Genomic DNA, 17,831 nt, shown 5'->3' with positions numbered 1-17,831 from the left:
GGTGGGCTTGGGGCCTGCGCTGGGGCCACCGGCCCTCCTGGCCAGGCTGACAGCCGCCCTCGGGCCACCGCGGCCGCGCCCCCTCCGCCCAGCGCCCGGAGGGGGAAGGGAGGGGGCCGGGAGGGGCGGCACTGCCCCCGCGCCGCCCGCCCCGGCCCGGGGAGGACCGTGTGAAAATGAGGCCCGGGGCTCGGGGGCCGGGCGGGGCCGGGCCGGGGGTGTCAGAGCACAGCGGGCAGGGCGCCCGCACACACCTCCCGGAGCCGCCGCCACGCTCGCCGCCTCTGCCCGCAGCCGCCGCGCCATTCATGGGGGGCTTGGGCCGCGGCTGTCCCGGGACCGCCCGGGCGCTGCTGCTGCCGCTGCTGCTGCCGCTGCTGCTGACCACCGCCATCCCGCCCGGCCGGGGCCTCTCCCCGGGGCCGCCAGAAGGTGAGTGCCAGCACCTCCGGGGCCTCGGCACGCACCTGGCAGGGGCGGGCGGGGCCGGCGCCGGGACGGGGTCCTGGGTCCCCCGGTGGGATCGCGCGGGGCGGGGCGGGCCGGGGTGGGCTGCGCTGCGGGAACTCCGCGTGGCCCCCGCTCCCTTGGGGCCTCACCCGGTGGCCCGGCCACGGCACCACGACTGCTTGGGCTAGAGGCCCAGGGCCTGAGTGTCGCCGCCCCGCCTCGGACCCGGGGCCCATGACAGTTCTCGCCCCAGTCCCGCTGCCGGGTGTTGCCGGAGAGTCGCCTGCTGGGCCGACTCCCGCCCACTGAGAAGGACGGAGGGCACCCAACTCTCGGGGTCCAGCTCCTCATTTGTGTAGATGGGGAAACTGAGGGTCCCGGCCGCGGTACCTCCGTGAGGTCCTGGCAGCTTTGCTCCTTCTTTCTTCTGGAGCCAGGAAGTTCTGTAGGCTTCAGAGTGGGCTCTGGTTTTTTCTCTGAGAAACGAGCACGGGTTGAGGATCCTGTTTTATCCTGAGCCTTAAGCCCGAACAAACCCGGATTTCCCCCCGCGGTGGGAGATAAGTCCTCTGGACGTGCTGCACTAACTGAACTTGCAGTATTTTCAAAACTTTTGTTTTTTAGTTAACATCCTGGAATGGTGTCAACCCAGGAAATACTTCAGCCAAGGCCGGTTTCCAGGTTGAGAGGGTGGGCAGCGGTTGATGGGGTGTGGAAATCATTCCCACTTTGCGCCATCTGAGAGCTCAGGACGGTGAGCTCAGAGCCCAGGGCGAGCTTTCCCCACGTACCTCCACCTCTGAGAAAGCTGACACTGCTTGTTCTCAGGTTTTGTTTTTTTTTGTTCCAGTTTGTTTTGTTTTTGCCAACCTGGTCTTTTCCTTCAACGGGCATTTATTAATGCCTAATCATGTGCCAGGCACTGTGCTTGGCATCAAGGATGCAGTCTGTAATCAGGACACCATCTAGAGGGGAGGACTGGCAGGAAAGCAGTGACAATCCTGTGTGATATGTGCTATGAAAGGAGATAAATATGACAGCAGTTTGTGGGGGACACCACCTACACTGGGCGATCATGATGGGCTTCCTGGAGAAGGTAGATTGGAGCTGAGTCTTGCAGATGAATAGAAAGGGTGTGTGGGGGAGTAGTCTGGTGAGAGGGAACAGGCTGTGCCTGGGAACAGGAGGCTGAAAGTGGAATGGTTCATCCCAGGGTCTCCTGAGGAGTTTAGCGGGTGAGGAGTGAAGTGGGTTGGGCTGGCAGGAGGTGAAGCTAGAGAACAGCCTAGACCAGATCAGGAAGGGCTTGGAGCACCGTACCAGGAGCTTGCTGTGCTCTTTTGCAGATGTGGACGAGTGTGCCCAAGGGCTGGATGACTGCCACACCAACGCCCTCTGTCAGAACACACTCACCTCCTACAAGTGCTCCTGTAAGCCTGGCTACCAGGGAGAGGGCAGGCAGTGTGAGGGTAAGCAACTTGGGGACCCGTGGTAAGTCTGCCAGCAGGTGAAGGCCCCCACCCCCTCAGTTCATTTGGTGGCCACTCATTGTGGTAAAAGTGCTCCTCCCCTGCCCCCCAGGTCATATCCCCATCTTCTGAAGTATGCTTCAGACCTTTAGAGCACTAGGAATATCGGGTCTTCCCTAGAGCTGATCATATAGTTCCCCTTACCCCCCAGGAAGGAAGTAATACATTTCTTTATGTTAACATATAATATATTATTTGCCCCAGGGGTACAGGTCTGTGAATCGTCAGGCTTACACATTTCACAGCATCACCATAGCACATACCCTCCCCAATAGATCATATAGTTTTATGTGGTTCCAAAATGCCCTTTCGTCTAGCTTGTGAAAGGGAAAAGAGGTGCTTTGGCGTTTTTGGTCCTATTCAGTTTGGGGTCAGAAAGTCAGCAGCCCTGTGTTTCAGGACAGCCACTTCTGCCCCATCCTGGGGCAGTTTACACCCTTGCCCTGAGTCTGAGGGCGGGAGTTCTGCCTTCCCCTGCTGGCTCTGGAGGCTCCATTTTGCTCATGGCTTTGAGCTGTGTGGTGTTGTGACCTCCCAAGCTTTAGAGTTATACCAGGGCCTGCCTCATTTGGAGCTGCATGCTCATACCTGAAAGGTGTGCAAAGGGGTATTTTAAACCCTTAGAGTTCTAGATCTTTGAGCCAAAAGTCTGGACTCTGCCATCTTGTGTTCTGGGCCAGTGTCAGGAACTCTGAAATTCAGAACTGTCCAGACACTGGGCACTCATTGGAAGAGGCTATTCTTGGGAATGGAATCATGGCATGTTGGAGCTGGCAGGGCTCTTCTGTTTCAGGGAGCTCTGAGCCATTCCCATCGCTCAGTTGTGAGACACTGAGGCCCCTGGGGAATTGGGAAAGGGACTTGTGGCCATAACCGCAGAGCTAACCCGCAGGTTGAAGAAAGTCAGATGCCTACCCTAGCTCTGTTCCTGGACCCATATCTCTCTCTTTTTCTTTTTTTTAAGATTTTATTTATTTATTTGACAGAGAGAGATCACAAGTAGGCAGAGAGGCAGGCAGAGAGAGTGAGAGGGAAGCAGGCTCCCTGCTGAGCAGAGAGCCCTATGCGGGACTTGATCCCAGGACCCTGAGATCATGACCTGAGCCGAAGACAGCGGCTTAACCCACTGAGCCACCCAGGCGCCCTGGACCCATATCTCTTATATTCACTCAGCGTCCTGATGTCCTTCATTGGTAGGTGAGAAATCCCAATATTTATATTTTTCTTTGTGCATGAGAAGCAAAACTTGCTTCTCTTATCAGAGGAGGCGTGCTCGCAGTCACATTTACAGCGAATGAGGTTGGAAGCCTATCCTTAGAGCCCTTGTGTTTCTCTAAGATCATGTCCCCCCAGAGACAGGCAGCCATCTCTCTCTTTCTCTGTCTTCCATCATGGGAAGCCAAAAGGCTACCTCTCTCTGAAACATCTCTCCGCCAGTTCCTCTCTACCACATCCTCACTGTATTAAATACTAAACTTACAGTACTGGAATTCGCACATGTTCTTACCCTGTTTGGGGGGGAAATGTTTACTTTTTCACTGGTGTTCTAGTCACTGTATAGTCTCTGGGAGTGGGGGTGGGTGCGGAAACTGCCATGGGTTCTTTGAGATAGAGTACATATTTAGCAAATGATGTGGAATGACAAGTAGAAAGAATTTCCTTATTCTTAGCTGTTGAGCTCAACATATAACACATGAAATTGAATCACTGATAATTTATCATTGAAAAGCCTACTATTTAGTTTAAAATAATGATTGACTAGAGTTGTTGCTTTTAAAGCCACTAAATTAGCTTTAAAATAATAATAATATATATTGTTATTATAAAAAGTCAAACAATACAGAAAATATATGAAATAGTAAATTAAAGACCCTCTTATTCCTTTATCCACAGGTAATCACTGTTAACAGGGGGTATATATTCTTTGTAATGTTATTTAAAACTAAAACACCAGAGGGATATGGTCTTTTACACACTTGTAATACTTTTGAATACCTACAAAGCTAGTGACTAAGGATGTCCCTGTTTGGTTCAGATTTCTTGGCACAAGCATTGGGAAGCAGAAACTTTCTTCCAAGAAAGAAAAAGGTGAGAAAATAAAGATTGCAAGAGTTCAAAGATGTAGGTTTTTAAAGATGTAACTCTTTTATGTGTGTTCCATGGCTCACTCGTTTAAACCTTTTGGGTCCAACCCTGGTATCATTTCTGTTGTGTTTATTGTCAGCTTCACTGCTGCTGTTTAAGTATAAGTATAGGAAGTGGGTTTGCCCAGAGTGACCAGAATTTTATCCTCCACAGTTTTTTCTGCCAAAATGCTGGAGGAATGAAAATATGGACCCTGAATAAGTATTTTAAAAATACTGTAATTCCAAAGTGGCTTTGAAGAAATGAAGTTTTATTCTAAATGATCTTTGTTGATATCCCAGACTTTGGAGATGGGATATTTCAGTGGTCAGTGTTCATTGTGTCATTCTTACTTCTCAGTCTAGGGAACTGAATCAAATTTAACAAGGATGAATCTAAACTTGGCCTTTGTATTGAGGAGCTGTTTAAAAAAATTTTTTTTTAAATTTTGGAATGGTTTTAAATTTCATGAAAGTTGCAAAAATAGTGCAGAATTCACACATGACTTAAGCTTATCTTACCCTGGTGTTAACAACTTATATAACCATAGTACAATATAAAAACCAGGAAATTAACATTGGCTCAATACTTCTAGCTAAGCTATAGACCTCAGTCAGATTTCACCAGTTATTTCTTAATGTTCCACCCCCAGACCATTCCAGTTCAGAGTCCCACATTACATTTAGTTGTTGTGTCTCCTTTGTCTCCTCCAACCCTGACATGACAGTTCTTGTCTTTTCCTAGTTTTTCCATGACTTTGACACTTGGGATGAGTGAGGCTCAGTTCTTTTGTTTACCTTGTTTTTTCATGATAAGAATTGATACAGTAGGAATTGACCCCATAAGAGAATGTCCCAGGTTTTCTCACAATAAAATAAGGATTATGCATTGTAATAACACAAAAAGTAAAGCTTTTGGCAAGACTGCTGCAGAAGTGGTATTGTGTGCTTTTTAGCGTATCCTATGGGGAGAGGGTATTTGGGGGAAGAGGCACATGATGTTACTATGTCCCATTACTGGTGATATTTAACCTTGATCCCCTGATTAAGATGGTTCATCCTGGGTTTCTCCACTGCAGTGTTACAATTTTTTTCACTTTGCAGTGAACACACATCTTAGGGCAGATACTTTTAGTCTGTGTTAATATCCTGTTTCAAATCTTTGCCCACTGATTTTAGCATCCAACTGTGGATCTTGCCTGCAACAGTTATTCCTGTGATGTAATAACTGGTAATTTTATATTTACCTCATCCCTTATACATCTGTTAATTGAGATTCTTCTGTAAGGAAGGTCTTTTGCTTCTTCCCTGTTTATACATTGATTTATGTATTTATGCCCAGATGGACTAATGGGTATTTAATTATATGTATAATAATTTATTTGGGGCCCAAATTATTCCAGCTTTACCCATTGGGCACGCCTTCACATTGTTTCCTATGTCCTTTTGACATGCTCTTATCCTTTTTTGAGAAATTCCTGGTTTTCTGGTACCATAAGATAGGATAGACTCATCTTGTATTTTCCCTTCCCCGACCCTGGAACTAAGCACTTCTCCAATGAGCCCCAGTTCCTTTGATTGGAAAATGGTGCACAGAAGCCAAGATTGGTATTCTCATTGTTACTGGGATGTCATTGCTCCTAGGCTCTCTCAGTACACAGATCTAAGAAATCTAAGTATGGGGCGCCTGGGTGGCTCAGTGGGTTAAGCCACTGCCTTCGGCTCAGGTCATGATCTCAGGGTCCTGGGATCGAGTCCTGCATCAGGCTCTCTGCTCGCCAGGGAGCCTGCTTTCCTCTCTCTCTCTGCCTGCCTCTCTGTCTACTTGTGATCTCTCTCTGTCAAATAAATAAATAAAATCTTTAAAAAAATACTTAAAAAAAAAGAAATCTAAGTATGTATCCTAACCCATATATATACATTTATCTCTAGTTATTCCTTGTATATATCTATTTGCATCTATATTAAAAACAATGGCTTACACTGATGCTTTGGATTGCAAAGCAATGCCACAAAATCTGAGCTCCCTCTTTGCTTTTTCATAACTTCTTTCTCCAACAGTGAAAAAGATGACTTTCATTATCTGCAATACAGTTAGTTACCTGTTTGTTCAGTCCAAGTATACACATAAATACTACAAAACTACTATTCCATAGCCTTGCAAGTCAAGTAAAACAGATTTATTAGTTAGAGTACAGTATCTGTATATAGCTCTTTTTATTTTTAGCCTTACAACATTCAGTCAAGATGTTTTTCAAAGTTACTTGGCTAGTACTTTTCTTCTACATATTCTTCAGTGTGATTGTTTCTCATTTGTTGTATAGCTAAGTTCATTTGTTTCTCTTTTACCCTGTTTTTATCTGTTCCCCTCCCCCCACCTCTGTATACTGGTTGATTGTATGTATGTACATAAGTACATAGGTATGTCCTTATGTATGTATGTATTCATGAGTATATCAGTATGGTTCTGAGATTCAGAACTATACAAAATGGCATACACAGAGAAGTATTACTCCCTCTCCCCATTCCTGTTGCCCTGTATCTCATTCTTCCTTTTCAACCTCTTCCTACACACCATGGATCACCAGTCTCTCTAGTTTCTAGAAGATAAACCAGGTTTATCTTCCCTGCTTCCTAGTTTTGCAAATAAATGTGTATTTTCTTTTCTTTTCTTTCTTTCTTTTTTTTTTAGAGAGAGAATGAGAGAGAGAGAGAGAGAATAAGTATGAGTGAGTGGGGGAGGGCACAGGGAGAGGGAGAGAGAATCTTAAGTAGGCTCCATAATCTGTGTGGAGCCTGACGTGGGACTTCATCTCACCACCCTGAGATCGTGAAATCAAGAGTCAGATGCTTCAATGAATCTTGGAACACTGAAAAAACTAAATTAAATTAAATTTAAAAAAGAGAGACAGATGCTTAACTGACTGAGCCACTCAGGTGCCCTGATAAATGTGTATTTTCTTTTGAACTACTTTAGTGAATTCTAATTTACATACCATAAAATCCACCAATTCAAAGTAAGTATACAAATAATTGATTTTGAGTAAATTAGCTGAGTTGTGCAACTATCACATAATTCAATTTTCAAACATTTTCCTCTTCTTAGTAAGATCCCTTATCCCCAGCCCTGTTCCGGACAACCTCTAGTCTACTTCCTCCCTCTATAGATTTGCCTTTCTGGATATTTCATATAAATAGAATCATACCATATGTGATCTTTTGCTTTTGACTTCCTTCACCTACCATGTTTTTGAGGCACATCCATGTTGTAGCCTGTACTGGCATTTTATTCCTTTTTAGTGTTGTCTAATAGTCTATTGAATGGGTATACCATATTTTGTTTATCCATTCACCAGTTGATGGATATGTAGGTTGTTTCCACTTTGGGGCTGTCATAAATAATGTTGCTATGAACATTTACCTGCAGGTCTTTGTGTGGACATAATTTTTCATTTCTCGTGAATATATACCTAGAAATAGAAATTTCTAGATTGCATGGGAAATTTATGTTTAGCCTTTTAAGAAACTGCTACACTGTTTCCAAAGCATCTGTGCCATCTTACTTTACCATCAGCAATGTATGAGGGTTCCCATTTCTCCACATCCTTTTCAACATTTGTTATTGTCTTTTTATCAAAACTGTTCTAGTGAGTGTGAAATGGTATCTCATTGTGGTTTTAATTTGAATTCCCATAATAATTAATGATGTTGACTGTCTTTTCATATGCTTATTACTCATTCCTATATCATCTTTGGTGAAATGTCTATTCAAATCCTTTGCCCATTGTGAAATTAGGTTGTTTGTTTTTTTATTGTTATGAAAGTTCTTTGTAAATCCTTTATGAGGTATGTGATTTGCAAATATTTTCCACCAATCTGTGGCTTTTCTTCATTTTATTTATTTATTTTTTTTGTGTGTGTGTTTTAAGATTTAATTTATTTGTCAGAGAAACAGAGAAAGAGAGCACGCACAAGTTGGGGGTGGGCAGCAGGCAGAGGGAGAAGCAGGCTCTCTGCTGAGCTTGGCAGGGAGCCCGATATGGGACTCAAACCCAGGACCCTGGGATCATGGCCTGAGCCAAAGGCAGATGCTTAACTGACTGAGCCACCCAGGCATTCCTTAAAAGTTTTAAATTTTTCTAAACTCTGATTCATTAATTTTAAAATTTATGAATTGTATGTTTGATGTTGTAGCTAAGAAATCTTTACCCAATCCAAGGTCTTGGATTTTCCTCATAAAATCTTTATGTTTTATCTTAAAGGTTTTATAGTTTTATCTCTTACATTCAGGAGCCTGATCCATTTTGAGTTGATTTTTGTGTAGGTGTGAGTTAATGGTCTAAATTCATCTTTTTGCATATGGACATTTAGTTGTCTCAGCACCGTTTGTTGAAATGACTGTCATTTCTTCCAAAAAATTGCCTTAGCTCTCTTGTCTACAATCAAGTGACCACAGATATATGATGGTTAATTTCTGGATTCTCTATCCTGTTCCATTGATCTGTATGTTTTTCTTTATGCCTGTACTACACTGTCTTGATAACTGTAGCTTTTTGGTAAATGAAAGTCCTCCAAATCAAAGGGAAGTTCTGCTTTTTCAATATTGTTTTGGTTCTTCTGAGCCTTTTGCATTTCAGTATACATTTTGGGATAAGTTTGTCAAGTTCTGCCAAAAAGTGCTCTGGAATGTGTGTGTTTTTCATATTCCCCGATTTTTTTTGACATGATAATAAACTACAGATACTCTTTTCCATTTTGATTTTTTAACTTAGTAGCATATCCTAGAAATCACCCCAAATCAGTTCAGAGATTTTTCTCATTCCTTTTTTTTTTAATAGCTGCACAGTACTTCATCGAATAAATGTACCATAGTTCTTCAACTACTTTTTTATGTGTGGGCAGTTAGGTTGTTTCTAGTATTTTGTGATTACAAAGAATACTATAGTGAGTAACCTTATGCATGTTATTTTTCCCGTTGTTGGAGACGTATCTTGAGGGTAGATTCCTGGAAGTGGGATGACTGGTTAGAGGGTAAATACTTCTATCTCCATCCTAAGCAATGGCCCCTTCTTTACTTCTTCTTACTTACTTCTGTTTGATTCCTCAGACATTGATGAATGTGAAAATGAACTCAACGGAGGCTGTGTCCATGACTGTTTGAATATTCCAGGCAATTATCGCTGCACTTGTTTTGATGGCTTCAAGTTGGCTCATGATGGTCATAATTGTCTTGGTAAGGAAAACAGTTGGAAATGTCGGTGCTCCTTCACTTATCGGCTGGTGCTCTGCCTTTTTGCTTCCTTTGATGAAAACATACTCATTAAAATAAAAAGGGGATCAGAGATTTGTGTTTCCTGGCCCCCTAGAAATCACACTCTCTGACAGAAAACCAGGTAAAGTGTTTCAGTTTTTATGGGATCATTCATGATATAAATTCTCCATTAGTTTAAAGAGACAGACATCATTGTTATTACTCATTTCTAGCATTGACTTGTCCCCTTTAAGACCTTGGTCTTGATTTGAAAGACTTTAACCATTTCTTTAACGCTGTAAGTATCTCTGTCCTAGAATTAGGTAAAACTGCTTATTCTGAAAACTCAAATGTGTGATTGGATCTCAATTAGGTAACCCTGCCACCACCACCTTTTGCTTGAGAGACTAAGAAGTTCAAATAGAAACTTTCCGTTAATAACCTCTTTTGACTCTACAAAACAGAACCATCTGTTGGAGTTTTAGTCCTGGAGTTAGGGACTGCAAAGAGCTTTGCTTGTGGTGGTTGCTTATGCTGGGAATAAAACAGAATTCAGAACTAGCCAGCAACTGGATGGGGCTGAGTGGGCTGGGTGTTGAATAGTCTTAAGGGATACAGCACACATGGCAGACAGGTGTTTGTGGTCCGTTTGCATTTTAAGGCTGGTGCTATCAGTTGTATAGAAGGACATCCTGGAAAACAGATGGCATCAGGGTCCTTTGACACTGATGACCCTTTGTGTGATTAACCTGCTGATGTCTGCTTGGCTGACCAAGGAGTAACTTGAGCTAGGCCCTGACATGGAGGGGACAGCTATTGAGATGCTCCATTATAGTATAGGGGGAATGGCTGGTTGATTAAACATAAAAGAGGTCAGCATAAAAGCCACTGGATAAGTACAGACAGAACTCGTTTTTCAAGTGGTGGAGAAGGAAAGACTTTTTTTTTTTTTTTTTTTAAGTTTTTATTTATTTATTTGAGAGAGAGAGGGAGAAGTAGGCTCCCTGCTGAGTGGAGAGCCTGATGTGGGGCTTGATCCCAGGTCCCTGAGATCATGACGCGAGCCAAAGGCAGAGGGTTAACCCACTGAGCCACCCAGGCACCCCAAGGAAAGAATTTCTATCTGGGAATCAACCCTTGTATGATGTTTATCCTACTTCAGTGTCCCCTGGAACCCCACGCTGATATAGATTCTGGCCCTTCCTGTTGGCACCCTGTGTGAGAGATCAGTCTTTGGGCCAGAACACTTGGCCTTGCAAGCCTGCAGCTGTCAGGAAGATTTGATTGAAGGCCAAGGCCTCACTAACTCCTTTGCAGACTGCCTAGGGCAGTCAGGACCTCAAAAAGACACTAGAGAGCCAATTCTGAGAAAAGCAGTCAATTGAGATTAATTAAAAATTAAAAAAAAAAAAAAAACGAAGAAGAAGTCACTTTCAGTGTGTAAGTTTTGGGGACACATGCTGTATTTTTTATTTTACCATTTTTCTGGGGGTGAATCTCACATTTCCTTTTGATTTGCCCAAAGTGCCATTTGCAGGAATTTATGCCTAAGGGCAGATCCAGTCATCTGGCTGGGGGAACGTGTGAGCTTCCTAGGAGCAAACCATCCCAGGGTGGGACCTGGGTCAGGTTGGGTCGGGTGGTTCTCAGTCAAGGCCAGCTCAGAAGTCCTGAGACCGGGAGTCTGTCCTTGCCCTGGCTGCTAACACAGGTATTTCAGCAGACTATCTCCATTTCCCCTCCTTGGGGTGTCTTTGTGGCCTTGGTAGCAAGGATCTGCCTAGCAGAAATATCATGAAGATCTGCTGAGTGTATCTGAAGGGGCTAAGGATTCCTTAAAGAAAGCACGAGAAAAGGAAGTGGTGTGATAAGAAGAGCAGGACCAGCAGACACAGAGAGGTCATGATCCCTGGATCCTGGGATTGAGCTCCCCGTTGTCGGGCTCTCTGCTCAGTGGGGAGCCTGCTTCCCTTCCTCTCTTTCCGCCTGCCTCTCTGTCTACTTGTGATCTCTGTCTGTCAAATAAATAGACTTGAAAGGACTGAAGTATTTTGTGATATGGAAGCTCAGGGCCAACACTTTTCAGGAGCAGCACTTTCTTGCATTCCCTGGGCTGACCGCGATCTTCTCCTCGGACCCTCACCACAGATTAGCCACAAATATATTCGCCAGAATATACACAGTACACATACCACTTAACTCTGGCACCAGACCCAGAATGCTCCAAGGTCCTGAATGTCTGGGAGCCTGAGAAACACAGCTCTTCCGTGTAGCTCTCCTTCCTGAATTCAATTTCCTTTTATTGAGCGTCTAGGAGTGCTTCCTAGCTATTCAGTGTTGTGACAATGGTTCTTAACTCTGGCTGCATGTTAGAACATTTTAGAAGTTTAAAACAACACCATTGCCTAGGTCTCATCCAAGACTAGTTACCTTAGTATCTCAGGAGGTGGGGTCCCGGCATCTGGGTCCTAATGCACAGCTAGGGTTGAGAAGCAGTGTTTTGCAGTCTGGTGAAACTGACCAAGAAAGTGATAACTATTTGTGCCTGGGAACATGCACACTTTTTGTATTAATTCAGAGTACATCCCCCAACTCGGTGGAACATTTCTAATGGCTTTAGAGAAAGGAATGGTAGGTTAAGTGTAGGGTGGTGAGTGGCAGCTCAGAGGGGAGCTCACCTTGACTCAAAACCAATCCAGTATTTGGCGTTTAGGGGAGCAGATCTCTCCTGCTCGCCACAAGTCCTCATCGTGGAACACCCCAACCAGGTGTGTTCCGGCGCGTCTCAACCTTTGGAATGTGCTCCCTTTACCCTTTGGCATAGAGAAGGGCAAGTTTGTTAGGCTTGAGGGGATGGCTTGAGTCCCATCTGTTTAGAAAGACATCTGCCTGGTAGTGTGGGAGGATGCATGACTGTAAGATCTGAAGCTTGAAACCAGATAACAGATATTTAAATGTGAATTTTCTTGTTATGGATATGCCCAGAAGCTAGTGTTAGGCACATGGGAAATCAGGCTGTACAAGTAAATTGCTTTTATTATTTATTTTTATTTTTAAATTTTTAGATTTTATTTCTTAATTTGAGAGAGAGGGAGAGCCCATGCACACAAGTGAGCAAGGGGAGGAGTAAGGGGAGAGGGGCAAGCAGAGTCCTTGCTGAGCTTAGAGCCCGATGCAGGACTTGATCCCACAACTCCGAGATCGTGACCTGAGCTGAAATCAAGGGTCAGATGCTTAACTGATTGAGCCACCCAAGTGCCCCAAAGTAAATATTTTTTAAAGATTTTATTTATTTATTTTACAGACAAAGATCACAAGTCGGCAGAGAAGCAGGCAGAGAGAGAGGGAGGGGAAGCAGGGAGCCCAATGTGGGACTCGGTCCCAGAGATCATGACCTGAGCTGAAGGCAGAGGCTTTAGCCCACTGAGCCACCCAGGTGCCCCAGTAAATTATTTTTCTATCAGTCTTCTCCTTGAGCTTTGTCATGTCTCAGACTTTTCTGGAAGTTTCCTCTGCTTTGGCTCTGGTGATGCTATGCTCTCCTGTTTTTTGTTCATGCACTGAGCAATGTACACCTGCAGTTCCAGGGCTGTTCTAAATAAAACAAAAATCTCTGTCCTCAAGAAGCCTGCAGTTTAGTGGAGATGGATAAGTGGAAGATTCTGAGGGGTCAAAAAATACAAATTAAAAAAAGATTTTGAGAATGCAATATGGTCTGTGTATTGATGGAACCAGGCATGGAGTAACACATGACACAGTGGAAGGAAAGTCCCTTATCCCACCCCCAGGGAGGTGGATGAAGACCAGCGGCGGAGGGCTCCCTCCCTCTCTTTCTGATGACTCTTTCTCTGGGTCTTCTGCTCTCTCCTCCACATCCTCCTGCCCCTGCTATTCTCCTGACTTCTGCCTCTGGCCCTGTGCTCTCTGCAGCCCTTCTCTCCTTTCCCACTCCTGCCTTCGGCTTTCTCATCTACATCCACCGTTTTATCAGGCCACCACAAGTCAACGGCTTTCAGAGGTCTTCACAACACCAGACTCAGGTTTCCCCCTGCCTACTGGACCAAGGCCTGCAGGTCAGCATCTCACACACATCACCTCCCTGCCATGGTGGGGGCCAACCCCATCTCCACCCCCATTTTCCCATCTGGCTCTGGTCTTCATGTTTCTCGGTCACCCCCACCCCAATGCCCACGTGGTTTTCTACCTGCAGGCACCCCGCCCACAGTCCTCTTCTACTTCTTCCTTCCTAGGCATCCCCATGGCCAGGCCCCGGGTCTGGTCCCCCATTAGTGCCAGCTGAGGCTATTTCAGGTACATGTGAAGCCCGACTCTCAGGCTTTCGATTCTTCTCCTGCCCCTACCTGCATCCTACCCCTTCCTTGGCTACTACCTTCTTCAGAACTCATGGGTCTTCCCAATTCAAGCCACCTTTGCTACGGTGGTTCCTGACTGCCTCCCAAATAAGGCTAAACTTCTTTGTCTGGTATTCAAAGTCCTCCATGGTATGACCGAATCTATTCCCAGCTTTATCTCCTGAAACTTCTCTGCATGGACCTGTGCTGCAGCCAAACTGAATAGCCACTGTTATCAGAACACACCCATGTTCCCCAGCATCTGTACTATGCTCATGCCCTTTCTTTGGCCTAGACTCCCTTCTCCTGATTTAGAATTGAAGACATTCTGTAGGGCCCCTCTTTCATCAGTTTTTCCATAAAACCCATTCTGATACCCTACAACCAAGTGGCCTCTTTTTCCTTTGCACCCACTTTTACCAGGTCTCTCAATTACTCGGGACGTTTGCATTTTATTATTTTATTTGTGTTTCCCTCTGCTGAAGGGTAGGATCCTAGAGCAGAATTTGATCCTAGACATCTGTGTTTTACTGTCTCCTCTAGCACCATACTTTGGAAACAGAAGATGTTCAATGAATACTTACTAAATTGATTATCGTGTGTTCATGAGGAAGGCTTGGTTAAGGGAGCCCCAGACCCTGCTGACTTCAGTTTTGAGAACTGCTGTGATGCAGGGAAGGAAGAGAGACCTCATCTCTGCTTAGCAGGTGTCCCTGAGCTGCAGGGAGGGGTGGCGTTTGAAACAGTCCCCAGAGCAAAGGCTAATTCTCCTCTCCCTCCAGATGTGGACGAGTGCCTGGAGAACAATGGCGGCTGCCAGCACACCTGTGTCAACGTCATGGGGAGCTATGAGTGCCGCTGCGAGGAGGGATTTTTCCTGAGTGACAATCAGCACACGTGCATTCACCGCTTGGAAGGTGCCTCGGCTCTGCTGTGGGTGGGGGTGGGTGGGTAGGTGGGTGGGGCTTGGGGGGCAGGGTCACCTCTGAGACCCTCCCCCACACTCAGTGATTTTCATGAACTATGTGAAAATCTGGAGGCGTGAGGATGAATCCCAGTCCCTGCCACTGGGTAACCCTGGGCAAGCTATTTTAGCTTCCACTTCCTCACCTGGCAAAATAAGTGGGTTGGGTGGGGTGAGCTCTGAGTCTCTTCAAACTCTCACATTCCTGATTCTAATCTTTAAATAGAGAACATTTCAAACATGACTAGATGTCTCAGGAGAAATGTAATGGACAATCTGCCAAGTTTTTCAAAAAGGTGCTGCAAACCACAGCCCCAAGTGCAAGCCTGCTCGGGGCCCTGGGTGGGTGGGGAGGAGCAGAGCCTTCTTAGAGATACTGCAAACCCGGATCCAGCCTTCCCCGGGTCTCCCACTTTTGAACTCTGAGCCTCTGGGGTTCTAGCTCAGAGGGACCTTCTCCCAGGAATGGGCTTTCGATGCTGTGGTTTCCCCGCGCCACTGCTTACCATTCCTCCAGAAATTTGTAGACGGCTCTTCTGATGGCCGCCATCTTGTTCTCTTTGCTTTGGGTCTATACCTTTATTATTCCTCTGTTAGTTCAATGGATTCTCTGGAGCTGGGGGGAAGGCATTAAGCACACGTGGCCGATCAGCCACTTTTAACGTGATGTGCTTTTAATTGTGTTTTTAATTGGTTGTGTTTTTAATTGTGATGTGTTTTTAATTCTCTGCTCTTTCTTAAGCCAAAGGGCTACGTTTTGGTGGCTATGTCGTCCCGGGGTTGCCTGTGTGTCTTTGTGAGGGAAGTGCTCTGAACACTAGACTATTAACTCCTTTTGGCATGTGCTGCTCGTTTATGCTCATCACTGAAGAATGAGGCGAGTTTAAGTTCTTCTGCTATTTAATCACACATTTGTAGGTTTATTGTTGAATCAGCATTCTTGTGACTTTTGTTTCTTTCTTTTTAGTTATTTTATTCTATTTATTTATTTGAGAAAGAGAGAAAGTGAAAGAGCACGAGACAGGGGAAGGGGTCAAGGCAAAGGGAGAAGCAGACTCACCCCGAGTAGGGACCCCCGATGCAGGGCAGTCCCAGGGCCCTGGGATCATGACCTGAGCTGAAGGCAGTTGCTTAATTGACTGAGCCACCCAGGTGCCCCTTCTGTGACTTTTCAAGAGTGTCTTTGTGAAAGATGATTTTTGCCTCATTTTCCAAGAATGATGGGTTCTTCCTTCTACCTGACTGGAAAAGGCTGTTTGGGTACAAAAAGGAATGGTCACTGGTCAGTGGATTTGATGAGTCTTATCACCCCGAGCCTGCTGGTTCTCAGTGTTTGGGCAGGAGAGACACACACTGATTCTAACTGACAGATCTCTTATCTCACGCAGGTGTGGCCCTTAATAGAGTAGCAGTTGGGTTTCATATTCCTGGTGGGTTCTCTGGACTTTTCTGTGAGCCTCACATCTGGGATGAGGCGGGATTAAGAAGCCTGCAGGACGATAACTCAGGGCACCTCCTCAAATCACTCGCTCTCCCTACAGGTTCCTCGGACAGGAGTGGGGACCTGTGGGTCAGGCCTTTGCTTGAACACAGGAAAGATCCCCACCCACTCCCAAAGCAGTTCACGGCAATTAAGATCATCTCTTACCCTTGTGCTTCCAAAGCAGTGGCTCAGCTCCTCTGTCCCCTTACACAGAACCTCCAGACTGATTACAGACACAGGCTCTTCCTAACAGAAGTAAATACAAAAGCAGTTCCTTTCTGCAATCTGTGTTTTCTAAATTTTCTACAATTCAGACATTCTTGGAGTCCCTGAAGAGTATTTAAAACGAACATACTTGTCTGGAGCTAAAACCAAAATCCAAGAATTTGAGCTGTGGTCTGGGAGTGCTGTCTGTGCCGTTGCAGCCTGATTTCTTGTTGAATTCACTGCAGCCTGGGCCAACAGATTATAGCATTGATAACTGAGACCCTGACCATCCTAAGGTTTCAACTCTTCAAATAGAACAGTGTGTAAACAGTGTTCCTTTAGGATTTCCTCCTTGATGTGCACATTAAGCCCTTAGGAACTGTATTAAAGTGGGCTTGAAAACCCCTGTTGATATTCCAAAATTGGTTATCCTGCAAGCTAGTGTTTTTTGGTGTTGTGGTTATTTTTAATAATTATTTACAAAATGTTCTTCAGGGGATCATAGTAGATGATTTTGAGGGAAAGCTTAAGCTATTGATTTTTCTTTTCTTCTATTTTTTATTCTTAGAGACACCAAAGCTCTGGTAAAGAGACTGTGTGTTTTCACCCATGTAATGGGGGTAGGCTGGAGAGAGCCATTCTGCCCCAGCCAGGCTTTGTCCCTATTCATGGGTGCTCAGGCTCTCAAAATGAGCATTCCTCTTTCGTTTTGTCTGCTCTGAGAATATTTTTCGATGTTTGCACCACTGCCTTTTCAGAGTAGGAGGAAGGTGTCAGGATCGTGAGGAAGGGGCTGTCTCTCAGCAGGGACTGGTTCCGTCTTTTATAGAATGTTTCCACTGGGTTTGCAAGGCCTGTCTTTCTCCAGTTTCCAGAAATATTCCTCAGTGGGACCACCGCAATAGTGTGTCTCTAGTGCTTTTGAGCTATTTCCCTCCTGGTGAACTAACAGCCCTAAACATGATTGCCAGCCCAGTTTCTTGGGCAGAGGGAGTGAGAACCATGGCGGGACCTCCCAGTTTGGACCAGACCCATCTGCCTCCCTAGCAGTGGACTTTTTTTTTTTTTTTTGCATCGGGGAACTATGAACAGCTTCAGGGGCCCCTTTTGAAAAGCCCCTGGCATTTCCAGAGCCGTTTTAACATCTATTATCTCCTGGTAACTTTGGTATAACTCAATAGGATAGGGCATCAGGGGATAGATTTTCATGTATCCCCACAGCATCTGGCACATAGTCAGGTTTTTGTTTGTTCATTTGTTTGTTTTTTTAAACACTCAATTCTTATGAAATATTTCTTGTGTGAATGAATTGCTGCTCTGGGGCAGGAAAGGTCACTTTGCAGATGTCTTCCCAGACTTGTAGACAGAGTGAGAAGAAGCGGCAGCAACTGACCTCTTCGAGGAGTGTGCATGGCAGGTGTTACTGCTGCCTTTCTGGGGTGCTGTTATGTTCAGCTCTGGGTGCTTTCTGG

The 17,831-nt window shown here is 45.2% G+C and overlaps 1 protein-coding gene across 1 annotated transcript in view; it reads left to right on the top strand.

The window, feature by feature from the left end:
* The first annotated feature begins 308 nt into the window (after positions 1–308).
* Positions 309–17,831, top strand: part of SCUBE2 (signal peptide, CUB domain and EGF like domain containing 2) — a 67,214-nt gene continuing 49,691 nt past the window's right edge. Inside the window, exons 1-5 of the mRNA XM_044260250.1 lie at positions 309–432; positions 1,797–1,919; positions 3,987–4,067; positions 9,210–9,335; positions 14,488–14,622. Coding sequence (XP_044116185.1) covers positions 309–432; positions 1,797–1,919; positions 3,987–4,067; positions 9,210–9,335; positions 14,488–14,622 — 589 coding nt within the window. The remainder of the gene's footprint in view (positions 433–1,796; positions 1,920–3,986; positions 4,068–9,209; positions 9,336–14,487; positions 14,623–17,831) is intronic.

The sequence above is a fragment of the Neovison vison genome, chromosome 7 (assembly GCF_020171115.1).
Source record: "Neovison vison isolate M4711 chromosome 7, ASM_NN_V1, whole genome shotgun sequence".
NCBI lineage: Eukaryota > Metazoa > Chordata > Mammalia > Carnivora > Mustelidae > Neogale > Neogale vison.
The sequence above is the reverse complement of the archived record's forward strand: the minus strand, read 5'-3'. Positions and strand labels throughout refer to the sequence as shown.